General features: G+C 39.4%; 3 protein-coding genes across 4 annotated transcripts in view; 2 read left to right on the top strand and 1 right to left on the bottom strand.

The window, feature by feature from the left end:
- Positions 1-73: 73 nt before the first annotated feature.
- Positions 74-1,351, top strand: LOC145738472 (uncharacterized). The gene is made up of 2 exons (XM_081993325.1): positions 74-278; positions 332-1,351. The coding sequence occupies exons 1-2, from the start codon at positions 264-266 to the stop codon at positions 617-619; spliced, it is 303 nt and encodes a 100-aa protein (XP_081849451.1). The 5' UTR covers positions 74-263; the 3' UTR covers positions 620-1,351.
- A 376-nt stretch (positions 1,352-1,727) lies between these two features.
- Positions 1,728-23,638, top strand: haf (leucine-rich repeat and fibronectin type-III domain-containing protein hattifattener). Of its 2 annotated transcripts, none has more exons than XM_081993291.1 (6): positions 1,728-1,866; positions 14,951-16,455; positions 19,670-19,853; positions 19,920-20,086; positions 20,154-20,373; positions 23,290-23,638. In XM_081993291.1, exons 2-6 carry the CDS (start codon positions 14,956-14,958, stop codon positions 23,514-23,516), a joined length of 2,298 nt encoding a protein of 765 aa, XP_081849417.1. In that variant the 5' UTR covers positions 1,728-1,866; positions 14,951-14,955; the 3' UTR covers positions 23,517-23,638. The 2 variants fall into 2 exon arrangements, with proteins under 2 accessions (XP_081849417.1, XP_081849416.1); XM_081993290.1 differs by lacking the exon at positions 1,728-1,866 and adding an exon at positions 8,236-8,548.
- The window catches only part of Rab3GAP1 (RAB3 GTPase activating protein subunit 1), a 38,525-nt gene continuing 17,764 nt past the window's right edge, over positions 2,941-23,701 (bottom strand). Inside the window, exons 8-12 of the mRNA XM_081993002.1 lie at positions 7,796-8,106; positions 5,294-5,429; positions 4,983-5,170; positions 3,581-3,862; positions 2,941-3,269 (exon numbers count right to left, since the gene is read on the bottom strand). Of these exons, the coding sequence (XP_081849128.1) occupies positions 2,986-3,269; positions 3,581-3,862; positions 4,983-5,170; positions 5,294-5,429; positions 7,796-8,106 (1,201 nt within the window). The 3' untranslated portion in view covers positions 2,941-2,985. The remainder of the gene's footprint in view (positions 3,270-3,580; positions 3,863-4,982; positions 5,171-5,293; positions 5,430-7,795; positions 8,107-23,701) is intronic.

Here is a 23,701-nt window from a genome sequence, read left to right as displayed (position 1 = left end):
GGCAAACGCACACCGTTCAGTCAACGCGAAATACGGCAACGTTGCGTCCCCAACTGTCTACTGTCAAAAATGAGTGACAGAAGTGACAGTTCATCAGTCAATTGGAGCTGCATTTGTTTATTGTTTGTATTTCCAGGATAGTTGTTTTAATTGATTTTAATGGACTTTTTGTGACTGAAACTGGCCGGGATTGTTTGTATTTTCCCCTTGCGGACACGACCGGCACCGTTTAGACCAATTTCCATCAGTGGAAACCCTTGAAAATGGCCGGAGAAAAGGTAAAAAAAAACACCACACCGTGCCGGCAAGCTTGTTAACACTGGTTTTTCAGCTTTTGTTCCGTTTGGAACAGCCCCACGGCCTGGGGGACGTCTACTTAGCCTGGCAGACCGGTTCTGGACTGTATCTGGCCACTACCCGAGTGGATTGTATGGTAAATGTGTTTGATCGCTATGGGAGTGTTGTGGAGAGGATTCGTTTTGCCCAAGTAAGCACCTCATTCAGTAACGGGAAAACCGGGCATAACAGCCCTAAAATAACGCCACAATTGGCTTCCCCAGGGTGGGTTTACCCTAAAAACCCACTTGGGTGCAGTTTGTCTTGTGACACGGGTGGTTAGGGGGGTTTTTGAGTGAAAGTGACATTTTCAGGCCTAACTTCCCAGTGGGGCTAGGGAGCATATTGAAAATTGTTACCAAGTGTAGGGCTTAATAAGGGGCATCTTTTAGGTTATGTACACTTTTTTGCTAAATTACCTAGTTTGGCCGCTAGAGGGCCTTAAAGTTTCCTGCCCTTATTGGTGAATATCTCAAAAACCGGTCAGGCGAGAGCTTTGAATTTTTTACCATTTTGTAGGGCTTAATGAGAGGAAACTTTTAGGTTATGTACGTTTTTTCGGTAAAGTGCACCGTTTGGCCGCTAGAGGGCATTAAAGTTTCCTGCCCTTATTGGTGAATATCTCAAAAACCGGTCAGGCGAGAGCTTTGAATTTTTTACCATTTTGTAGGGCTTAATGAGAGGAAACTTTTAGGTTATGTACGTTTTTTCGGTAAAGTGCACCGTTTGGCCTCTAGAGGGTCTCAATGTTTCCCGCCCACATTGGTGAATATCTCAAAAACTGGTTAAGCGAGAGTTTTGAAATTTTTACCATTTTGTAGGGCTTAATGAGAGGAAACTTTTAGGTTAGGTTAGGTTAGGACCAAATTTTCCACTAGTCGAAAATGACAGGTCACGTGACACTTTCATGTACATATTATAATTTGTTAGGTTAGAGGTAAAATATGGAATTAAAAGCGTGTAACTTTTATAAGGTTTCTTACTCATTCTTGTGGCAAATAAACATCTGAGACTATTTTTTTTTTTGACTGTCAAATGACCCCAAAACCAAAAAAATGGCAAACGCACCGTTCAGTCAACGCGAAATACGGCAACGTCGCGCCCAACTGTCTACTGTCAAAAATGAGTGACAGAAGTGACAGTTCATTGGAGCTGCATTTGTTTATTGTTTGTATTTCCAGGATAGTTGTTTTAATTGATTTTAATGGACTTTTTGTGACTGAAACTGGCCGGGATTGTTTGTATTTTCCCCTTGCGGACTCGACCAGCACCGTTTAGACCAATTTCCATCAGTGGAAACCCTTGAAAATGGCCGGAGAAAAGGTAAAAAAACACCGCACTGTGCCGGCAAGCTTGTTAACACTGGTTTTCCAGCTTTTGTTCCGTTTGGAACAGCCCCACGGCCTGGGGGACGTCTACTTAGCCTGGCAGACCGGTTCTGGACTGTATCTGGCCACTACCCGAGTGGATTGTATGGTAAATGTGTTTGATTGCTATGGGAGCCTTGTGGAGAGGATTCGTTTTGCCCAAGTAAGCACCTCATTCAGTAACGGGAAAACCGGGCATAACAGCCCTCAAATAACGCCACAATTGGCTTCCCCAGGGTGGGTTTACCCTAAAAACCCACTTTGGTGCAGTTTGTCTTGTGACAAGGGTGGTTAGGGGGGTTTTTGAGTGAAAGTGACATTTTCAGGCCTAACTTCCCAGTGGGGCTAGTGAGCCTACTGAAAATTGTTACCAAGTGTAGGGCTTAATAAGGGGCATCTTTTAGGTTATGTACACTTTTTTGCTAAATTACCTAGTTTGGCCGCTAGAGGGCCTTAAAGTTTCCTGCCCTTATTGGTGAATATCTCAAAAACCGGTCAGGCGAGAGCTTTGAATTTTTTACCATTTTGTAGGGCTTAATGAGAGGAAACTTTTAGGTTATGTATGTTTTTTCGGTAAAGTGCACCGTTTGGCCGCTAGAGGGCATTAAAGTTTCCTGCCCTTATTGGTGAATATCTCTAAAACCGGTCAGGCGAGAGCATTGTAATTTTTACCATTTTGTAGGGCTTAATGAGAGGAAACTTTTAGGTTATGTACGTTTTTTCGGTAAAGTGCACCGTTTGGCCGCTAGAGGGCATCAAAGTTGCTTCACCATAAAATCACATATTTTTTGACACACGTCGCTTTAACCCTAAATTACTCCCTTATTTGACAAGTTACGTCAAAATGTCATAGAAAACAAAAGAAAGAGAAGATTACGAGCTTTCCAAAAATATCCCCACACGAGTTGATTGGTCATACCGTTTGGCCGCTAGAGGGCATCAAAGTTGCTTCACCATAAAATCACATATTTTTTGACACACGTCGCTTTAACCCTAAATTACTCCCTTATTTGACAAGTTACGTCAAAATGTCATAGAAAACAAAAGAAAGAGAAGATTACGAGCTTTCCAAAAATATCCCCACACGAGTTGATTGGTCATACCGTTTGGCCGCTAGAGGGCGTCAAAGTTCCTTCACCATAAAATCACATATTTTTTGACACACGTCTCTTTAACCCTAAATTACTCCCTTATTTGACAAGTTACGTCAAAATGTCATAGAAAATAAAAGATAGAGTAGACAAGAACACTGTGTATTACATAAAAAAAAAAATATACAAGTTCAATAAAACGTGGTGTCCTCCGAAAAAGCTCCGACCAATCGAAACTCGTCGCGCCGCAAGATGGCGCGCATCAATTGCGGACATTTCGTCGAACGCGCCTTGGGCCGCGGACAATCTGCGCGCAGCACAAATTCCCGCTCGCTCGGGGCGGGACAGTTTGCACGCCGTTCCAAATCCGCCTGCTCGCTCGATTGACACGCAAACATGGAAACCAGTCGACTGCCAATCGGATTTTTCCGGTCTTTTCCGTCAATTTCGACAGTTTCCCCCCGAGAAAGTCGACCTAAAAAAAAAAAAAAAATTATTAAAAATTATTAATTAAAAAAAATAAATAAAATAAATAAAATTAAAAAAAAAAATAATAATAAAAAAAAAATAATTAAAAATAATAAATAATTAATTAATAATTAATTTTTTTTTAAATTATTAAAAATTATTAATAAAAAAAAAAAAATAAAATTAAAAAAAAAAAAAATAAAAAAAAATAAAAAAAAAAAAATTAAATAATTAAAAATAATAAATAATTAATTTTTTTAAAATTAATTAAATTATTTATTATTATTAATTATTAATTTAGTTTGACACGTGACGTACATATATCCCGATTGAGGTTAGGATCGTCGTTGTTGTCCGGATTGAATTTGTGACGTAACGAGTCCAGTCGGGACAGGCGCAATTCAATGGCGGCGACGTCATCGATCAGCATTTCGAAACGTTTCGGTTGGAATTTCCCCGCCTCCCGCGATATTCGTTCCGCCATTGCCGTGACACGTGACAGGTCCGCGACTGACGTTTGACGGTCCATCAGACGGCGCACGGCCACGTGACACATCACGGGAACTGTCAGTTCCAGCAAACGGCCGACAGACAGCGTTTCTGTCAAAAAACATCAGTCAGATGACAAAAATTTATCGTTTCTGTCAAAAGTCACAAAAAACATCTGTCAGATAAGAAAAATTTATCGTTTCTGTCAAAAGTCACAAAAAACATCAGTCAGATGACAAAAATTTATCGTTTCTGTCAAAAGTCACAAAAAACATCTGTCAGATGTCAAAAATTTATCGTTTCTGTCAAAAGTCACAAAAAACATCAGTCAGATGACAAAAATTTATCGTTTCTGTCAAAAGTCACAAAAAACATTAGTCAGATGACAAAAATTTATCGTTTCTGTCAAAAGTCACAAAAAACATCTGTCAGATAAGAAAAATTTATCGTTTCTGTCAAAAGTCACAAAAAACATCTGTCAGATGACAAAAATTTATCGTTTCTGTCAAAAGTCACAAAAAACATCTGTCAGATAAGAAAAATTTATCGTTTCTGTCAAAAGTCACAAAAAACATCAGTCAGATGACAAAAATTTATCGTTTCTGTCAAAAGTCACAAAAAACATCTGTCAGATGTCAAAAATTTATCGTTTCTGTCAAAAGTCACAAAAAACATCAGTCAGATGACAAAAATTTATCGTTTCTGTCAAAAGTCACAAAAAACATCTGTCAGATAAGAAAAATTTATCGTTTCTGTCAAAAGTCACAAAAAACATCTGTCAGATGACAAAAATTTATCAACTGTCAGAAATCATCTGTCAAAATTCTGGATTTTTTCACTGTTAAGGCAACTTACTACTTCGGGTGGGGGTTAACCGCAACTTTACTACTTTTTGCCTTCCAACTCCCTTAAATGACACTCTAGAGCAAAAATGCTTAGAAGCATTCTTGTAGAGCGTGAAATTCCCTATAACTTTGCTTATTTACCCTTTTGCCGTAACTCCTCAAAAAACGGAGTTACGCTCTGTTGAAGTTACACCTTGGAGTTACTAAAGCATTTGATTGGATTGCATTCAGTTTTTGACGTGTAACTCCCTTAAATGACACTTTAGAGCAAAAATGCTTAGAAGCACTCTTGTAGAGCGTGAAATTCCCTACAACTTTGCTTATTTACACTTTTGCCGTAACTCCTCAAATAACGGAGAAAATTTTAGGAGAAAACCAAAACTAACCCAAGTACTGCAAAACTTTTTCCGCTTCCCTCGTATCGTCAAACAGACGTTTCTGCTTGTGGGCGGGCGTCGGGTGGGCGTTTTGCCACATTTCCGCCCAAATGTTGCCCTCGACCATCATTCGGGCGCTCAAAACGCCCGTTTTCCGCCCAGATTCGTCCCGTTCCACCCAATCTCTTGGCGAATACCTAAACAGCCATTTTTTGTAAATTTAATTTAAAATAAAAATAAAAAAAAATAAAAAAATAATAATAATAATTTTAATAAAATTAAAATTAAATTAATTTTTTTTTTTTTTTTTTTTTTTTTACCATCGAATAAAATCCTCTAGAACCGCCCCTGGATTGGCAGCCTTAAACGATTCCATATCCGACAGTAAACTGGCACTCATAATGCGAGCCCTTAGCTCTGAGGCTTCGCTGTCCGTTCCCAGTTTGAGTAGGACGTCTGAAATTTTTTGACAAACTTTAACGCCCTCTAGCGGCCAAACCGTTCAACCAATCAACGTGTCAAACCATATCGTTGGAAAGCCCATTTCATTAGCTTTCCATTGATGTATAAATGTTTATACAAGGTGTCCCAAATATGAGAGTTATTGAGGTTTGAATGAAAGAGTGCACTGAAAATTTTCAATTTTTGCTAGCTCAACTTTGACGCCCCCTAGCGGCCAAACCGTTCAACCAATCAACGTGTCAAACCATATCGTTGGAAAGCCCATTTAATTAGCTTTCCATTGATATAAAAATATTTATACAAGGTGTCCCAAATATGAGAGTTATTGAGGTTTGAATGAAAGAGTGCACTGAAAATTTTCAATTTTTGCTAGCTCAACTTTGACGCCCCCTAGCGGCCAAACCGTTCAACCAATCAACGTGTCAAACCATATCGTTGGAAAGCCCATTTAATTAGCTTTCCATTGATGTATAAATGTTTATACAAGGTGTCCCAAATATAAGAGTTATTGAGGTTTGAATGAAAGAGTGCACTGAAAATTTTCAATTTTTGCTAGCTCAACTTTGACGCCCTCTAGCGGCCAAACCGTTCAACCAATCAACGTGTCAAACCATATCGTTGGAAAGCCCATTTAATTAGCTTTCCATTGATATATAAAAGTTTATACAAGGTGTCCCAAATATGAGAGTTATTGAGGTTTGAATGAAAGAGTGCACTGAAAATTTTCATTTTTTGCTAGCTCAACTTTGACGCCCCCTAGCGGCCAAACTATCCTACCAATCAAGTCGTGTAGCCATATCGTTGGAAAGCCCATTTCATTGGCTATCCATTGACGTAAAAATGTTTATACAAAGTGTCCCAAATATGAGAGTTATTGAGGTTTGAATGAAAGAGTGCACTGAAAATTTTCATTTTTTGCTAGCACAACTTTGACGCCCCCTAGCGGCCAAACTATCCTACCAATCAAGTCGTGTAGCCATATCGTTGGAAAGCCCATTTAATTAGCTTTCCATTGATATATAAATGTTTATACAAGGTGTCCCAAATATGAGAGTTATTGAGGTTTGAATGAAAGAGTGCACTGAAAATTTTCAATTTTTGCTAGCTCAACTTTGACGCCCCCTAGCGGCCAAACTATCCTACCAATCAACTCGTGTAGCCATATCGTTGGAAAGCCCATTTCATTGGCTATCCATTGACGTAAAAATGTTTATACAAGGTGTCCCAAATATGAGAGTTATTGCGGTTTGAATGAAAGAGTGCACTGAAAATTTTCAATTTTTGCTAGCACAACTTTGACGCCCCCTAGCGGCCAAACTATCCTACCAATCAACTCGTGTAGCCATATCGTTGGAAAGCCCATTTAATTAGCTTTCCATTGACATAAAAATGTTTATACAAGGTGTCCCAAATACGAGAGTTATTGAGGTTTGAATGAAAGAGTGCACTGAAAATTTTCAATCTTTGCTAGCTCAACTTTGACGCCCCCTAGCGGCCAAACCGTTCAACCAATCAACGTGTCAAACCATATCGTTGGAAAGCCCATTTAATTAGCTTTCCATTGACGTATAAAAGTTAGTACAGAGTGGACTAAATAATCGAGTTATTTGAGGTTAAATGGAAGGGTGCATGAAAATTTTGGAAAAAAACTGTACAATGCAACTCGGATGTTTTCCTTCAATAACTCGGTTAGGTGACATTTGACGTAAAAACACGTCACGTGACGGTTTGTAGAGGACACCGTGGGCTACAATCTGTCAAAAACCCCAACTCGATAACTGTCAAAATAACCGAGTTATGGACTGTCAAAGTGACTAGAATACAAATCGTGACCTTCCAGTGCAACTTGCTCGTTTTCGTTCAATAACTCGGTTAGGTGACATTTGACGTAAAAACACGTCATATGACAGTTTGTAGAGGACACTCCGGGCTACAATCTGTCAAAAATCACAACTCGATAACTGTCAAAATAACCGAGTTATGGGCTGTCAAAGTGACTAGAATACAAATCGTGACCTTCCAGTGCAACTTGCTCGTTTTCGTTCAATAACTCGGTTAGGTGACATTTGACGTAAAAACACGTCACGTGACAGTTTGTAGAGGACACTCCGGGCTACAATCTGTCAAAAATCACAACTCGATAACTGTCAAAATAACCGAGTTATGGGCAGTCAAAGTGACAGTAGTACAAATGGTGGCGTTCAAGTGCATCCGGGTGAATTTCGTGCAATAACTCGGTTAGGTGACATTTTTGGGACAAAATGCTCTTTTGACAATTTGTAGAGGACACTGTGGCCTACAATCTGTCAAAAACCGCAACTCGACAACTGTCAAAATAACCGAGTTACGGGCGAACAAACCGGTGTCCTCCTCCAACTGATCCTCGGTCTTGAGGACGGGATCCTGCGTGACGGGAACGTAGAGGGGCTGGCCGGTTTTCAGCAGTTTCATCGCGCCAAACTTGCCCAATCTGGCAACGGGGCGTCGCTGCTGAGCATCCGCGCTGACGTCATCGCTGGCATCGTAAAACTCCTCGTCCGATTCGTCGGAATCGTGCGCCGAACCGTATTTTTGCGTTTCGCGCGCCATCTTGCGCTCGATACAACAATTGAGCATCTGCACCTTTTGGTGCAGCAGGCACGTGCGCAGATCCGGCATTCCCGTCGTCATCCTGCAAAAATTTGACGCACGTCAGTTGTCAGTTGTCAAAGGTAATTTGATTTGAAAAAAAAATGCTCAAAACGTGTCCTCCAGCGGCCATTTTGTCCATCGCTTGGAGGACAAACAAACTCGGTTAGGACCGTTAGATTAGAGGCTTCTGGCAATTTGACAGTTGGTGACGTGGCAATGACACTTTTGACAGTAATCACGTCATTTTTTTGACAGAACTGTGACATTTTCGTTCGGACCGTTGCAACGGTGCTTCCGCACCGTTTTTTCTGGTGGGAAACGCGGCAACAGCGCCGCTGGTACCCTGCTGGTACCACACGGTCGCGGTACCCACGGAACCAGTCAGTGTATCGCGGGCGGCCTTGATCCAACGCGAAAATGTACGGTGTGGTTTCGCGTGTATAAAGTACCCGGATACATAGGCGCCATTTTCTATTTTTCTGGTACGTACCCACGTGATTCTGTCAAAATGACGTACGTCAATGGAAAGCCCGTTTCCTTAGCTATCCATAGAGGTATAAATGTCTGTAAAAAATGTGAGAAATAAGGGAGTAATTCAAGGTTGAAGCGAGTGCTGTCAAAATTGTCCAAGTTAACTTTGACGCCCCCTAGCGGCCAAACGGTGCAACCGATTAACTTAAGCGACCATATTTTCTGAAAGCTGACACTTTAAGCTACATTTTTGCTTCAATGACGTTTTGACGTCAGCTGTCAAATACGCGAGTTATTCAAGGTCAAAGTCGAGAAACGTCTGAATTTTGGATAAAACTAAAAATTTGTTAGTGCAACTTTGACGCCCTCTAGCGGCCAAACTAGACTACTAACCTAGCAACTTTTATACGTCAATGGAAAGCCCGTTTCATTAGCTATCCATAGAGGTATAAATGTTTTTATAAAATGTGACAAATAAGGGAGTAATTCAAGGTCAAAGCGACAGGTGTCAAAATTGTCGGTTGGGACTTTAACGCCCTCTAGCGGCCAAACCACTAAACCGATTAACTTAAGCGGCCATGTTTTCTGAAAGCTGACACTTTGGGCTACATTTTTGCTTCAATGACATTTTCCCGTCAACTGTCAAATAACGCGAGTTATTCAAGGTCAAAGTTGCGTTGGAAAAAACTCGGAAAAAGCAGCAACAAGGTGTCTCCAGAAACTTTGACGCCCTCTAGCGGCCAAACTAGACTACTAACCCAGCAACTTTTATACGTCAATGGAAAGCTCGTTTCGTTAGCTATCCATAGAGGTATAAATGTCTGTAAAAAATGTGAGAAATAAGGGAGTAATTCAAGTTTGAAGCAACCGCTGTCAAAATTGTCCAAGTGAACTTTGACGCCCTCTAGCGGCCAAAATTGACGGAGAAAAAATTTGAAAAAATTACACAATATACAGGGCGAGTCACTTTACCACCCCCACCAAAAATGGCGGCAATCAATTAATATTTGCGCGTGGGAGAAACGTTTGAATTTTGGTCAAAACTAAAAAACCTCCAATATGGAGGAAAGCGAGTATTCCGAACCATTGTATTAATTAGAATGTATTAGTGTGTCACTGAATAGAACGGGTTCGTGATTAAAACAAGAAAAAACAGTTAACTTTACGGTATTGGAATGCCTTGGCGTGCGTGCAAATGGTACTGGTACTTTCGATGGTACCCCGAACCCATTTGAATTGCAAAAAGGGACCTGCAAACTGTGCAGGAGCAATAAATCGCGTTTGTTTGTCCTCCAGGGGGTGAGACAAAATGGCCGCTGGAGGACAGGCGTTCGGACCGCAACGAATCGAGTTTGTTTGTCCTCCAGGGGGTGAAAAATGGCCGCTGGAGGACAGGCAAGCGGGTGACCGAATTGGCGCACAAAATGCGTGGATTTCGTTACGTTATGGAGGAAAGCGAGTACCCAACCTGGAAATGACGTAATTTTTCTCTCACACACACAAAAACAAAGTGAATTAAGCAATTCAAATGGGAAAAGACACAGTTCCCATCAAATAATAGCTCTGTTATTAAGAAATCCAAATTTGGATCATTAAATTATAATTCTAATTGATTGTGGTTGAAAAATGGGGTTATAAGCACCATATGGGCGTATGTCTAATTAAATCTAAATACTCCACATTGATCTAGATTAAGTGCAATTAGTTTCACAGTAAAAACTGCAAAAAATAAGAGAGTCAACTTTGACGCCCTCTGGCGGCCAAACGGTACAACTTAGCGCGGTCCGGTCGACGTCACGTGATAGCCCCGTTCATTAGCTTTCTTTTGTTTTCCAGTGATATTGTACAGGGTGTGTCAAATAAGCGAGTTATGGACGATTGTCCGGGACAGTGCAAATTTTGACTCGTTTAGACGAAAAAATGTTTAGTCAACTTTGTACGCCCTCTAGCGGCCAAACGGTGTAACTAATTCACCCAGGCGATCATATTTTTGGAAAGCTGACACTTTGGGCTATCTTTTCGCTTCAGTGACATTTTGACGTCAACTGTCAAATTAGACGAGTTATTTGCGGTTAAATAAGATGGGGCACTTAAAATTTTAGGAAAGTTGTAGGTGCAACTTTGACGCCCTCTAGCGACCAAACTGTCCAACCAATCAACTCGTGTAGCCATATCGTTGGAAAGCCCATTTCATTGGCTATCCATTGACGTATAAAACTTTATACAAAGTGACACAAATAAGTGAGTAAATGACAGTTGAATGACAGTGTGCACTAAAAAATGACTAAATTTCTTAAGTCAACTTTGACGCCCTCTAGCGGCCACACGGTTTAACCTGTCAAATCATGTGACCATATCGTTGGAAAGCTCATTTCATTGGCTATCCATTGACGTATAAAACTTTATACAAACTGACACAAATAAGTGAGTAAATGACAGTTGAATGAAAGAGTGCACTAAAAAATGACTATATTCCTTAAGTCAACTTTGACGCCCTCTAGCGAAAAATGACAGTTTTCACTTTGACAGCCCGTAACTCTGTTATTTTGACAGTTACAGGGTGGTTCAATATACCAATTTGTAGCCCTTGAAATTCTCTATAAACCACCCGGTATAGTATTTTTTCCTAAAACGTCAAATAACCGAGTAATTTGCTGCGAAAACTGAGTGATTGGCTGAACAGTTTGAATTTGACAATTTTCACTTTAACACCCTGTAACTCTGTTATTTGGACAGTTACAGGGTGGTTCAATATACCAATTTGTAGCCCTTGAAATTCTCTATAAACCACCCGGTATAGTATTTTTTCCTAAAACGTCAAATAACCGAGTAATTTGCTGCGAAAACTGAGTGATTGGATGTACAGTTTGAATTGGACAATTTTCACTTTAACACCCTGTAACTCTGTTATTTGGACAGTTACAGGGTGGTTCAATATACCAATTTGTAGCCCTTGAAATTCTCTATTGACCACCCGGTATATCGATAAACTATCGATCGATACGTGCCGTACATTTGGCTGAATGAATATCGAATTGGCTGGTGGAATGTAAACAAAAGTGTGTCAAGAAAAGAGTGCAATGGCCCCGGTCAAGGTGGCCGTGACTTTTTCTTCTCCGTTACATTTTCGGTCTTCGTCTAGTCGCACGTGACGTAACGTTATATAATATACAGGGTGTACCAAATTAATACGGTTAGAATACTCGCTTTCCTCCATATAACGTCATTCTAGAACGTTCCAGAACTTTATAAAATCTTCTGAGACATTCTAGAACCTTCTGAAGCTTTTCGAAACATTCTAGAACCTTCTGAAGCTTTTTGAAACATTCTAGAACCTTCTGATGTTTTTTGAAACATTCTAGAACCTTCTGAAGCTTTTTGAAACATTCTAGAACCTTCTGAAGCTTTTTCAAATATTCTAGAACTTTCTGAAGCTTTTTGAAACATTCTAGAACCTTCTGAAGCTTTTTGAAACATTCTAGAACCTTCTGAAGCTTTTTGAAACATTCTAGAACCTTCTGAAGCTTTTTGAAACATTCTAGAACCTTCTGATGCTTTTCGAAACATTCTAGAAACTTCTGAAGCTTTTTTAAACATTCTAGAACCTTCTGATGCTTTTTCAAATATTCTAGAACCTTCTGAAGCTTTTCGAAACATTCTAGAATTTTCTGAAGCTTTTTGAAACATTCTAGAACCTTCTGATGCTTTTCGAAACATTCTAGAAACTTCTGAAGCTTTTTTAAACATTCTAGAACCTTCTGATGCTTTTTCAAATATTCTAGAACCTTCTGAAGCTTTTCGAAACATCCTAGAATTTTCTGAAGCTTTTTGAAACATTCTAGAACCTTCTGAAGCTTTTTGAAACATTCTAGAACTTTCTGATGCTTTTTGAAACATTCTAGAACCTTCTGAAGCTTTTTGAAACATTCTAGAACCTTCTGAAGCTTTTTGAAACATTCTAGACCCTTCTGATGCTTTTCGAAACATTCTAGAAACTTCTGAAGCTTTTTTAAACATTCTAGAACCTTCTGATGCTTTTTCAAATATTCTAGAACCTTCTGAAGCTTTTCGAAACATCCTAGAATTTTCTGAAGCTTTTTGAAACATTCTAGAACCTTCTGAAGCTTTTTGAAACACTCTAGAACCTTCTGATGCTTTTTCAAATATTCTAGAAACTTCTGATGCTTTTTGAAACATTCTAGAACTTTCTGATGCATTTTGAAACATTCTAGAACCTTCTGAAGCTTTTTCAAATATTCTAGAACCTTCTGAAGCTTTTTGAAACATTCTAGAACCTTCTGAAACTTTTTAAAATATTCTAGAACCTTCTGAAGCTTTTTGAAACATTCTAGAACCTTCTGATGCCTTTCATAACATTCTACAAACTTCTAAAAATCTTTTCGAACGTTTCAGAATCTTCTGAAGCTTTTTGAAACCTTCTAGAACCTTCTGATGCCTTTCAAAACAATCTAGAAACTTCTAAAATTTTCTGGAACGTTTCAGAACCTTCTGAAGCTTTTTGAAACCTTCTAGAAACTTCCGAAGCCTTTCATAACATTCTACAAACTTCTAAAAATCTTTTCGAACGTTTCAGAATCTTCTGAAGCTTTTTGAAACCTTCTAGAACCTTCTGATGCCTTTCAAAACAATCTAGAAACTTCTAAAATTTTCTGGAACGTTTCAGAACCTTCTGAAGCTTTTTGAAACCTTCTAGAACCTTCTGATGCCTTTCAAAACATTCTACAAACTTCTAAAATCTTCTGGAACGTTTCAGAATCTTCGGAAGCTTTTTGAAACCTTCTAGAACCTTCTGATGCCTTTCAAAACAATCTAGAAACTTCTAAAATTTTCTGGAACGTTTCAGAACCTTCTGAAGCTTTTTGAAACCTTCTAGAACCTTCTGATGCCTTTCAAAACAATCTAGAAACTTCTAAAATCTTCTAGAACGTTTCAGAATCTTCTGAAGCTTTTTGAAACCTTCTAGAACCTTCTGATGCCTTTCAAAACATTCTACAAACTTCTAAAATCTTCTGGAACGTTTCAGAATCTTCTGAAGCTTTTTGAAACCTTCTAGAACCTTCTGATGCCTTTTAAAACATTCTAGAAACTTCCGAAGCCTTTCATAACATTCTACAAACTTCTAAAAATCTTTTCGAACGTTTCAGAATCTTCTGAAGCTTTTTAAAACATTCTAGAACCTTCTGATGCCTTTTAAAACATTCTAGAAACTTCTAAAATTTTCTGGAACGTTTCAGAACCTTCTGAAGCTTTTTGAAACCTTCTAGAACCTTCTGATGCCTTTCAAAACATTCTAGAAACTTCTAAAATTTTCTGGAACGTTTCAGAACCTTCTGAAGCTTTTTGAAACCTTCTAGAACCTTCTGATGCATTTTAAAACATTCTAGAAACTTCCTGAATCTTCTGTTACATTCTAGAACCTTCTGATGTCTTTTAAAACATTCTAGAAACTTCTAAAATCTTCTGAAACATTCTAGAATCTCTTAAACCCTTCGAAAATATTCTAGAACTTTCTTAAAGTTGTTTGGAACATTCTAGAAACTTCTAAAATCTTCTGAAACATTCTAGAACCTTCTGAAGCTTGTTGAAACATTCTAGAATCTTTTAAACCCTTCGAAAATATTCTAGAACTTTCTTAAAGTCGGTTTGAAACATTCTAGAATCTTCTAGAAAAAAAAATGACAAAAATCGAGTTTAAAGCGCAATTTTGACAGTTGACAAGTGACAGTGACTCTAGAATCTCTTCGAAAATATTCTAGAACTTTCTTAAAGTTGGTTTGGAACATTCTAGAATAGTCTAGAAAAAAAAATGTCAAAAATCGCTGTTTTGACAGTTGACAAGTGACAGCGACTCTAGAATCTCTTCGAAAATATTCTAGAACTTTCTTAAAGTCGGTTTGAAACATTCTAGAATAGTCTAGAAAAAAAAATGTCAAAAATCGCTGTTTTGACAGTTGACAAGTGACAGCGACTCTAGAATCTCTTCGAAAATATTCTAGAACTTTCTTAAAGTCGGTTTGAAACATTCTAGAATAGTCTAGAAAAAAAAATGTCAAAAATCGCGGTTTTGACAGTTGACAAGTGACAGCGACTCTAGAATCTCTTCGAAAATATTCTAGAACTTTCTTAAAGTCGGTTTGGAACATTCTAGAATATTCTAGAAAAAAAATGTCAAAAATCGCGGTTTTGACAGTTGACAAGTGACAGTGACTCTATAGAATCTCTTCGAAAATATTCTAGAACTTTCTTAAAGTCGGTTTGGAACATTCTAGAATCTTCTAGAAAAAAAAATGTCAAAAATCGCTGTTTTGACAGTTGACAAGTGACAGCGACTCTAGAATCTCTTCGCGTTTTTTGACAGTTGACAGTTGACAGGTGACATTTCTCTGTTGCAGGCAAAATGACGTGGCGCGCGCTGCTCCACTGCGCGGCGCTGGCAACGCTGTGCGCGGCCCAGTGCCCGTGGCAACGCGACGTTGCCGATACCATCCAGTCGGCGTGCGTGTGCTCCTACAATTTGGGCCGCGAACTGTCCGTCCAGTGCGATCAAGTAAACTGGCCCTCGCTACTCGCTTTACTCAACAAACACGCGGCGCAATCCACTATTGCCCTTCTCTACGTCAACAACGCGACAATCGTCCAGCTGCAGGACCATTTACTGCGCCCGCTGCGCATCCACAGCATTCAGCTGTCTGCGTGTAAAATCAGAGCGGTCGAGGACGCGGCTTTTAGCGGATTGGACTTGAAAATGCTTAACTTGCAGGAGAATTTACTTACGTACGTCCCGAAGGGAATCAAAATGCTGTCCAGTTTACAATTACTCGACCTGTCCAGGAATCGTATTAGTCACGTGGTTGATGGTACTTTTGAGGTTATGTCCCAGTTGGTTACCCTGAAACTGTCCGACATGGAGGTTAGGTTGGAGGGGGGGGCTTTCAGGGGGCTGGGGGGGAGTTTGAAGAATCTAAACCTCAAAGGGACCGGTCAGACGAAGGTGCCCCACGCCGTGGGGGAGTTGCGCAGTTTGGCCTTCCTCGACTTGTCCCAGAACAGTCTGAAAGACCTGCAGGAGGGTTTCCAGGGGTTGCACTCCCTCACAGCACTAAACTTGGAGAGGAACCTCCTCCAGCACCTGGGGGATGAGGTTTTTGTCAACCTGAGCAGCACTCTGAGCTCGTTGAGCTTGCTCAACAATCTTCTCGCCGACTTTCCGGTGGGGGCGCTAGCGTCGCTGCGCGAGCTGCGCGTCTTGGACGTGGGGTTCAATTTGTTCACCGAAATGCCGGTGGGGGCGCTGCGCAACAACTCCATGGTGACGTTGTTGGCGCTGGATGGTAACCCCCTCCCCACCCTCCCCCACCAGGCTTTCCAGCACTTGAAAGCCTCGTTGCGAGGGCTGAGCGTGGGGGGGCGCTTCCTCCACTGCGACTGTCGTTTAGAATGGATTTTAGAGTGGATTGGGGAGGGATTGCAGGTCACATCCCGAGAGCGCAATCCCCAGTTTTGCGGGAGCCCCCCCGAGTTGCGCGAGCGCACCTTCCAAAGCCTCCGACCTGGGGAACTGGCCTGCGCCCGGGAGGAGGTGAAGAAGGGCGTGGCCACGGTGGTTGACACCTCGTTGGATATTCCCCCCCCCACCACAACCACCACCACCACCAGGAGGACGACGCCATCTTTGGTGATTTCCCGGGGGAAACCATCAACGAGCCGAGAGAGGGAGGTGACGGTGAAAAACGCTTTTCGCAAAGACAGTTCGGTGATAATCCAGTGGGGCTCTGACAGTGCGAACATGTTGGGTTTCCGGGTGGTTTATCGGCTGTTTGGGGACAAAAGCTTCAAGCAGGGCCCCCCGCTCGAGGCTAGCGAGCGCGAGTTCAAAATCAAAAACGTCCCGTCGCAGGTCAGTCAAATTTTGACTTTGGAACGTCTTTCGGGGCCTTCTGAAGTCTTCCGGAACGTTTTGGAACTTTCTGGAACGTTCTAGAAGCTTCCGAGGCATTCTGGAACCTTCCGAGACATTCTATAAGTTTCTAAAGTATTCTAAAGCATTCTAGAATCTCTTGAAACGTTCTAGAACATTGTAAAGTTTTCTTAAACATTCTAGATACTTCTGAGGACTTCCGGGACATTCTAGAATTTTATGAAACCTTCTGGACCATTCTAAAGTATTCTGAAGCATTCTAGATACTTCTGAAGTCTTCCAGGACATTCTAGAACTTTCTGAAGCCTTCTTAAACATTTTGAAATTATCTGAAACATTCTAGAACCTTCTCGAGGTATTCTGGAACATTCTAAAGTCTTCTAAGACATTTTATAAGTTTCTAAAGTATTCCGAAGCATTCTAGAATCTTCTGGAACATTCTGATATCATCTGAAACATTCTGGAACCTTCTCGAGGTATTCTGGAAGATTCTAAACTCGTCTGAGACATTCTATAAGTTTCTAAAGTATTCTGAAGCATTCTAGAACCTTCTGATATCATCTGAAACATTCTAGAACCTTCTCGAGGTATTCTGGAACATTCTAAACTCGTCTGAGACATTCTATAAGTTTCTAAAGTATTCTGAAGCATTCTAGAACCTTCTGGAACATTCTGATATCATCTGAAACATTCTAGAACCATCTGAGGTATTCTGGAACATTCTAAACTCGCCTGAGACATTCTATAAGTTTCTTAAGTATTCTGAAGCATTCTAGAACCTTCTGGAACATTCTGAAATCATCTGCAACATTCTAGAACCTTCTCGAGGTATTCTGGAACATTCTAAACTCGTCTGAGACATTCTATAAGTTTCTAAAGTATTCTGAAGCATTCTAGAACCTTCTGAAATCATCTGAAACATTCTAGAACCTTCTCGAGGTATTCTGGAACATTCTAAAGTCGTCTGAGACATTCTATAAGTTTCTGAAGCATTCTAGAACCTTCTGGAACATTCTGAAATCATCTGAAACATTCTAGAACCATCTGAGGTATTCTGGAACATTCTAAACTCGTCTGAGACATTCTATAAGTTTCTAAAGTATTCTGAAGCATTCTAGAACCTTCTGGAACATTCTGAAATCATCTGAAACATTCTAGAACCTTCTCGAGGTATTCTGGAACATTCTAAACTCGTCTGAGACATTCTATAAGTTTCTAAAGTATTCTGAAGCATTCTAGAACCTTCTGGAACATTCTGAAATCATTTGAAACATTCTAGAACCTTCTCGAGGTATTCTGGAACATTCTAAAGTCGTCTGAGACATTCTATAAGTTTCTAAAGTATTCTGAAGCATTCTAGAACCTTCTGGAACATTCTGATATCATCTGAAACATTCTAGAACCTTCTCGAGGTATTCTGGAACATTCTAAACTCGTCTGAAACATTCTATAAGTTTCTAAAGTATTCTGAAGCATTCTAGAACCTTCTGGAACATTCTGAAATCATTTGAAACATTCTAGAACTTTCTCGAGGTATTCTGGAACATTCTAAAGTCGTCAGAGACATTCTATAAGTTTCTAAAGTATTCTGAAGCATTCTAGAACCTTCTGGAACATTCTGAAATCATCTGAAACATTCTAGAACCTTCTCGAGGTATTCTGGAACATTCTAAACTCGTCTGAGACATTCTATAAGTTTCTAAAGTATTCTGAAGCATTCTAGAACCTTCTGGAACATTCTGAAATCATCTGCAACATTCTAGAACCTTCTCGGGGTATTCTGGAACATTCTAAACTCGTCTGAGACATTCTATAAGTTTCTAAAGTATTCTGAAGCATTCTAGAACCTTCTGGAACATTTTGATATCATCTGAAACATTCTAGAACCTTCTCGAGGTATTCTGGAACATTCTAAAGTCTTCTGAGACATTCCATAAGTTTCTAAAATATTCTGAAGCATTCTAGAATCTCTTGAAACGTTCTAGAACATTGTAAAGTTTTCTTAAACATTCTAGATACTTCTGAGGACATCCGGGGACATTCTAGAATTTTATGAAACCTTCTGGACCATTCTAAAGTATTCTGAAGCATTCTAGAACATTGTAAAGTTTTCTTAAACATTCTAGCTACTTCTGAAGTCTTCCAGGACATTCTAGAACTTGCTGAAACCTTCTGAAACATTTTGAAATTATCTGAAACATTCTAGAACCTTCTCGAGGTATTCTGGAACATTTTAAAGTTTTCTGAGACATTCGATAAGTTTCTAAAATATTCTGAAGCATTCTAGAACCTTCTGGAACCTTCTGATATCATCTGAAACATTCTAGAACCATCTGAGGTATTCTGGAACATTCTAAACTCGTCTGAGACATTCTATAAGTTTCTAAAGTATTCTGAAGCATTCTAGAACATTGTAAAGTTTTCTTAATCATTCTAGATACTTGTGAGGTCTTCCGAAACATTCTAGAACTTTCTGAAGTATTCTGTAACATTCTAAAGTTTTCTGAGACATTATATAAGTTTCTAAAGTATTCTGAAACGTTCTAGAACTTTCTGAAGTCTTCTAGAACATTCTAAAGTCTTTTCAAACATTCTAGAACCTCTTAAAGCCTTCTAAAAGAATCTAGAACCTTCTAAAGTCTTCTAAAACATTCTAGAACCTCTTGAAGCCTTCTGAAACACTGTAGAACCTCCTGAAGTCTTCTAAAACATTCTAGAACCTCTTGAAGCCTTCTGGAACATTCTGAAGTCCTCTGGAAACACTGTAGAATCTTCTAAAGTCTTTTGAACCGTTCTAGAAGATTCCAGAACTTTCTAAAGTCTTTTGAAACATTCTAGAACCTCTTAAAGCCTTCTGAAACAATCTAGAACCACTTGAAACCTTCTCGAACATTCTAAAGTTTTCTGAAACATGCTGTGTCAGCTGTCAATTTTGACGCGCGTGTCAGCTGTCGTCAATTTTGATGCGTGTCAGCTGTCAATTTTAAAATTGCTGTCAGCTGTCAATTTTGACGCGCGTGTCAGCTGTCGTCAATTTTGACGCGTGTCATCTATCAAATTTGACGCGTTTCAGCTGTCAATTTTAAAATTGCTGTCATCTATCAAATTTGATGCGTGTCAGCTGTCAATTTTAAAATTGCTGTCAGCTGTCAGTTTTGACGCGTGTCAGCTGTCATTTTTGTTGTTATTGTAGGAATGCATTATCGTGTGCGTGATTTCATTGGAGGAGACGTTCGTGACGCCGGAAACGGTGCCGTATCGACAATGTCGCGAAGTGAGGACCGTGACGAGCGTCGCGTCCAACATGGACAAGATCACGATAGCGGCCAGTGCCGCCATCTGTGGCACGATCGTGGTGGCCGTCGTCATTTTCATCGGTAAGTGTCACGTCACGTCGTCTGTCAAGCGCCTGTCAACTGTCAAAACGAGCTGTCATTTCGCAGCGGCATCTAGACGACGTTCGCGCAAACTCCAACAATACCACCAGCAGCAGCAGCAGCAGCAACTCAGCGGCATGAAACGCCCTCTACCTGTCAACGGGCTGCCCGTCAACTGTCCAATCGAACCGATCGCCTCGCTGGCCAATTTGGGCGCTTACAGCGCCAACAAGGTAAAACTAAACCAACTGTCACTGTCACTGACACTGTCAAAACTGTCAAATGTTAACGCGCGCGCAGGATTGGGACCAGGTGTCGGCGTACAGCGCGCACAGTCAGAGGCCGCGCGTGTACGCGGCCGAGCCACCGCCCTCTGTGGACGACGTGCGCGGCCATTTTGGCGGCAAAACCAAGGCACGCTCGATCGCCGACGGCCAATCGCAGCACAGCTACTCGAATCGCTCGGGCCGCTATTTGACGGCCAACGCGTTTCCTGGCAACCTGCTAGCCTCGCGACAAGGTAACAATCACTCGCACGCCATCTAGAATGTTCTAGAAGGTTTTCGAAAGGTTCTAGAAGGTTTTGGAATGTTTCAAAAGGTTCTAGAAGGTTTTGGAATGTTTCAGAAGGTTCTAGAAGGTTTTAGAATGTTTTAAAAGGTTCTAGAAGGTTTTGGAATGTTTCAAAAGGTTCTAGAAGGTTTTGGAATGTTTCAGAAGGTTCTAGAAGGTTTTAGAATGTTTTAAAATGTTCTAGAAGGTTTTGGAATGTTTCAGAAGGTTCTAGAAGGTTTTGGAATGTTTCAGAAGGTTCTAGAAGGTTTTGGAATGTTCTAGCAGGTTTTGAAATGTTTCAGAAGGTTCTAGAAGGTTTTGAAATGTTTTAAAATGTTCTAGCAGGTTTTGAAATGTTTCAGAAGGTTCTAGAAGGTTTTGGATTGTTTCAAAAGGTTCTAGAAGGTTTTGGAATATTTTAAAAGATTCTAGAAGGTTTTGGAATGTTTCAGAACGTTCTAGAAGGTTTTGGAATGTTTTAAAACGTTCTAGAAGGTTTTGGAATGTTCTAGCAGGTTTTGGAATGTTTCAGAAGGTTCTAGAAGGTTTTGGAATGTTTCAGAAGGTTCTAGAAGGTTTTGGAATGTTTTAAAAGATTCTAGAAGGTTTTGGAATGTTTCAGAAGGTTCTAGAAGGTTTTGGAATGTTTCAAAAGGTTCTAGAAGGTTTTGGAATGATTCCAAAGGTTCTAGAAGGTTTTTGAATGTTTAAGAAGGTTTTGGAATGTTTCAAAATGTTCTAGAAGGTTTTGGAATGATTCCAAAGGTTCTAGAAGGTTTTTGAATGTTTAAGAAGGTTTTGGAATGTTTCAAAATGTTCTAGAAGGTTTTGGAATGTTTCAAAAGGTTCTAGAAGGTTTTGGAATGTTTTAAAAGGTTCTAGAAGGTTTTGGAATGTTTTAAAATGTTCTAGAAGGTTTTGGAATGTTTCAGAAGGTTCTGGAATGTTTTAAAAGGTTCTAGAAGGTTTTGGAATGTTTTAAAATGTTCTAGAAGGTTTTGGAATGTTTCAGAAGGTTCTAGAAGGTTTTGGAATGTTTCAGAAGGTTCTAGAAGGTTTTGGAATGTTCTAGCAGGTTTTGAAATGTTTCAGAAGGTTCTAGAAGGTTTTGAAATGTTTTAAAATGTTCTAGCAGGTTTTGAAATGTTTCAGAAGGTTCTAGAAGGTTTTGGATTGTTTCAAAAGGTTCTAGAAGGTTTTGGAATATTTTAAAAGATTCTAGAAGGTTTTGGAATGTTTCAGAACGTTCTAGAAGGTTTTGGAATGTTTTAAAACGTTCTAGAAGGTTTTGGAATGTTCTAGCAGGTTTTGGAATGTTTCAGAAGGTTCTAGAAGGTTTTGGAATGTTTCAGAAGGTTCTAGAAGGTTTTGGAATGTTTTAAAAGATTCTAGAAGGTTTTGGAATGTTTCAGAAGGTTCTAGAAGGTTTTGGAATGTTTCAAAAGGTTCTAGAAGGTTTTGGAATGATTCCAAAGGTTCTAGAAGGTTTTTGAATGTTTAAGAAGGTTTTGGAATGTTTCAAAATGTTCTAGAAGGTTTTGGAATGTTTCAAAAGGTTCTAGAAGGTTTTGGAATGTTTCAAAAGGTTCTAGAGGGTTTTGGAATGTTTTAAAAGGTTCTAGAAGGTTTTGAAAGGTTTAGAAAAGTTCCAGAACTGTTTCAAAAGGTTCTAGAAGGTTTTGGAATGTTTCAGAAGGTTCTAGAAGGTTTTGGAATGTTTCAGAAGGTTCTAGAATGTTTCAAAAGGTTCTAGAATGTTTCAAAACGTTCTAGAACGTTCTAAAATGTTTCAAAAGGTTCTAGAATGTTTCAAAAGGTTCTAAAATGTTTCAAAAGGTTCTAGAACGTTCTAGAATGTTTCAAAAGGTTCTAGAACGTTTCAAAACGCTTTAGAATGTTTCAAAAGGTTCTAGAATGTTTCAAAAGGTTCTAGAACGTTCTAAAAGGTTCTAGAATGTTTCAAAAGGTTCTAGAATGTTTCAAAAGGTTCTAGAACGTTCTAAAATGTTTCAAAAGGTTCTAGAATGTTTCAAAACGTTCTAGAACGTTCTAAAATGTTTCAAAAGGTTCTAGCATGTTTCAAAAGGTTCTAGAATATTTGAAAAGGTTCTAGAATGTTTCAAAACGTTCTAGAATGTTTCAAAAGGTTCTAGAACGTTCTAGAACGTTTCAAAACGCTTTAGAATGTTTCAAAAGGTTCTAGAATGTTTCAAAAGGTTCTAGAACGTTCTAAAAGGTTCTAGAATGTTTCAAAAGGTTCTAGAACGTTCTAAAATGTTTCAAAAGGTTCTAGAATGTTTCAAAACGTTCTAAAATGTTTCAAAAGGTTCTAGCATGTTTCAAAAGGTTCTAGAATGTTTCAAAAGGTTCTAGAATATTTGAAAAGGTTCTAGAATGTTTCAAAACGTTCTAGAATATTTGAAAAGGTTCTAGAATGTTTCAAAACGTTCTAGAATGTTTCAAAAGGTTCTAGAACGTTCTAAAAGGTTCTAGAATGTTTCAAAAGGTTCTAGAACGTTCTAAAATGTTTCAAAAGGTTCTAGAATGTTTCAAAAGGTTCTAGAACGTTCTAAAATGTTTCAAAAGGTTCTAGAATGTTTCAAAACGTTCTAGAACGTTCTAAAATGTTTCAAAAGGTTCTAGCATGTTTCAAAAGGTTCTAGAATGTTTCAAAAGGTTCTAGAATATTTGAAAAGGTTCTAGAATGTTTCAAAAGGTTCTAGAATATTCGAAAAGGTTCTAGAATGTTCTAAAATGTTTCAAAAGGTTCTAGAATGTTTCGAATGGTTCTAGAAGGCTTTGGAATGTTTGACAGTAGAAAAACTGTCACTCGTTTCGCGTGGACAGTAAAGAAATGTCATTTGTCGCTTGTCAAAAACAGATTTACGTCACTCGAGACAGTCGTTGGCGATGCAATCGGAACGCACGTCGACGCGTGCGCCCCCCTCGCATGCGTCACGACGATCACGTGACCATCATCATCGACCCGGCAGCCGGTACAGCGCGTCCGGCTCGATGTTGGACGGTTCGGACAATTGGACGGACCACGACATGGACATTTATATGGCGCGAAATCCCACCACTAGGAATGGGCTGGTGCCATTGTAGGGAGGAACGCGTCCCTAGTGAAAAGAACGAAGAAAAAAAAAAAAAACGATATTTTTTTATTTTTTTTAGGTTATGTTTGTACATAATTTTTTATTTACGTCAATAAACAGTTTTTCTTTTTTTTTTTTTTTTTTTTTTTTTTCGTCTCGCGCATTTGGGGCGGCCATTTTGCAATTTCTGTCGAA

This window comes from Ips typographus, linkage group LG15, assembly GCF_016097725.1.
Source record: "Ips typographus isolate SLU linkage group LG15, UJ_Ityp_2.0, whole genome shotgun sequence".
In the NCBI taxonomy this organism is placed as follows: domain Eukaryota; kingdom Metazoa; phylum Arthropoda; class Insecta; order Coleoptera; family Curculionidae; genus Ips; species Ips typographus.
This window is presented reverse-complemented; position numbering and strand designations above follow the sequence as displayed.

Bases quoted from the DNA above. Each gene is read 5' to 3' on its own strand.
- haf (XM_081993291.1), top strand. From the start codon at position 14,956: ATGACGTGGCGCGCGCTGCTCCACTGCGCGGCGCTGGCAACGCTGTGC. The intron at 19,854-19,919 runs GTAAGTGTCACG...GTCATTTCGCAG, and splicing joins GGCCGTCGTCATTTTCATCG to CGGCATCTAGACGACGTTCG. The intron at 20,087-20,153 runs GTAAAACTAAAC...ACGCGCGCGCAG, and splicing joins GCGCTTACAGCGCCAACAAG to GATTGGGACCAGGTGTCGGC.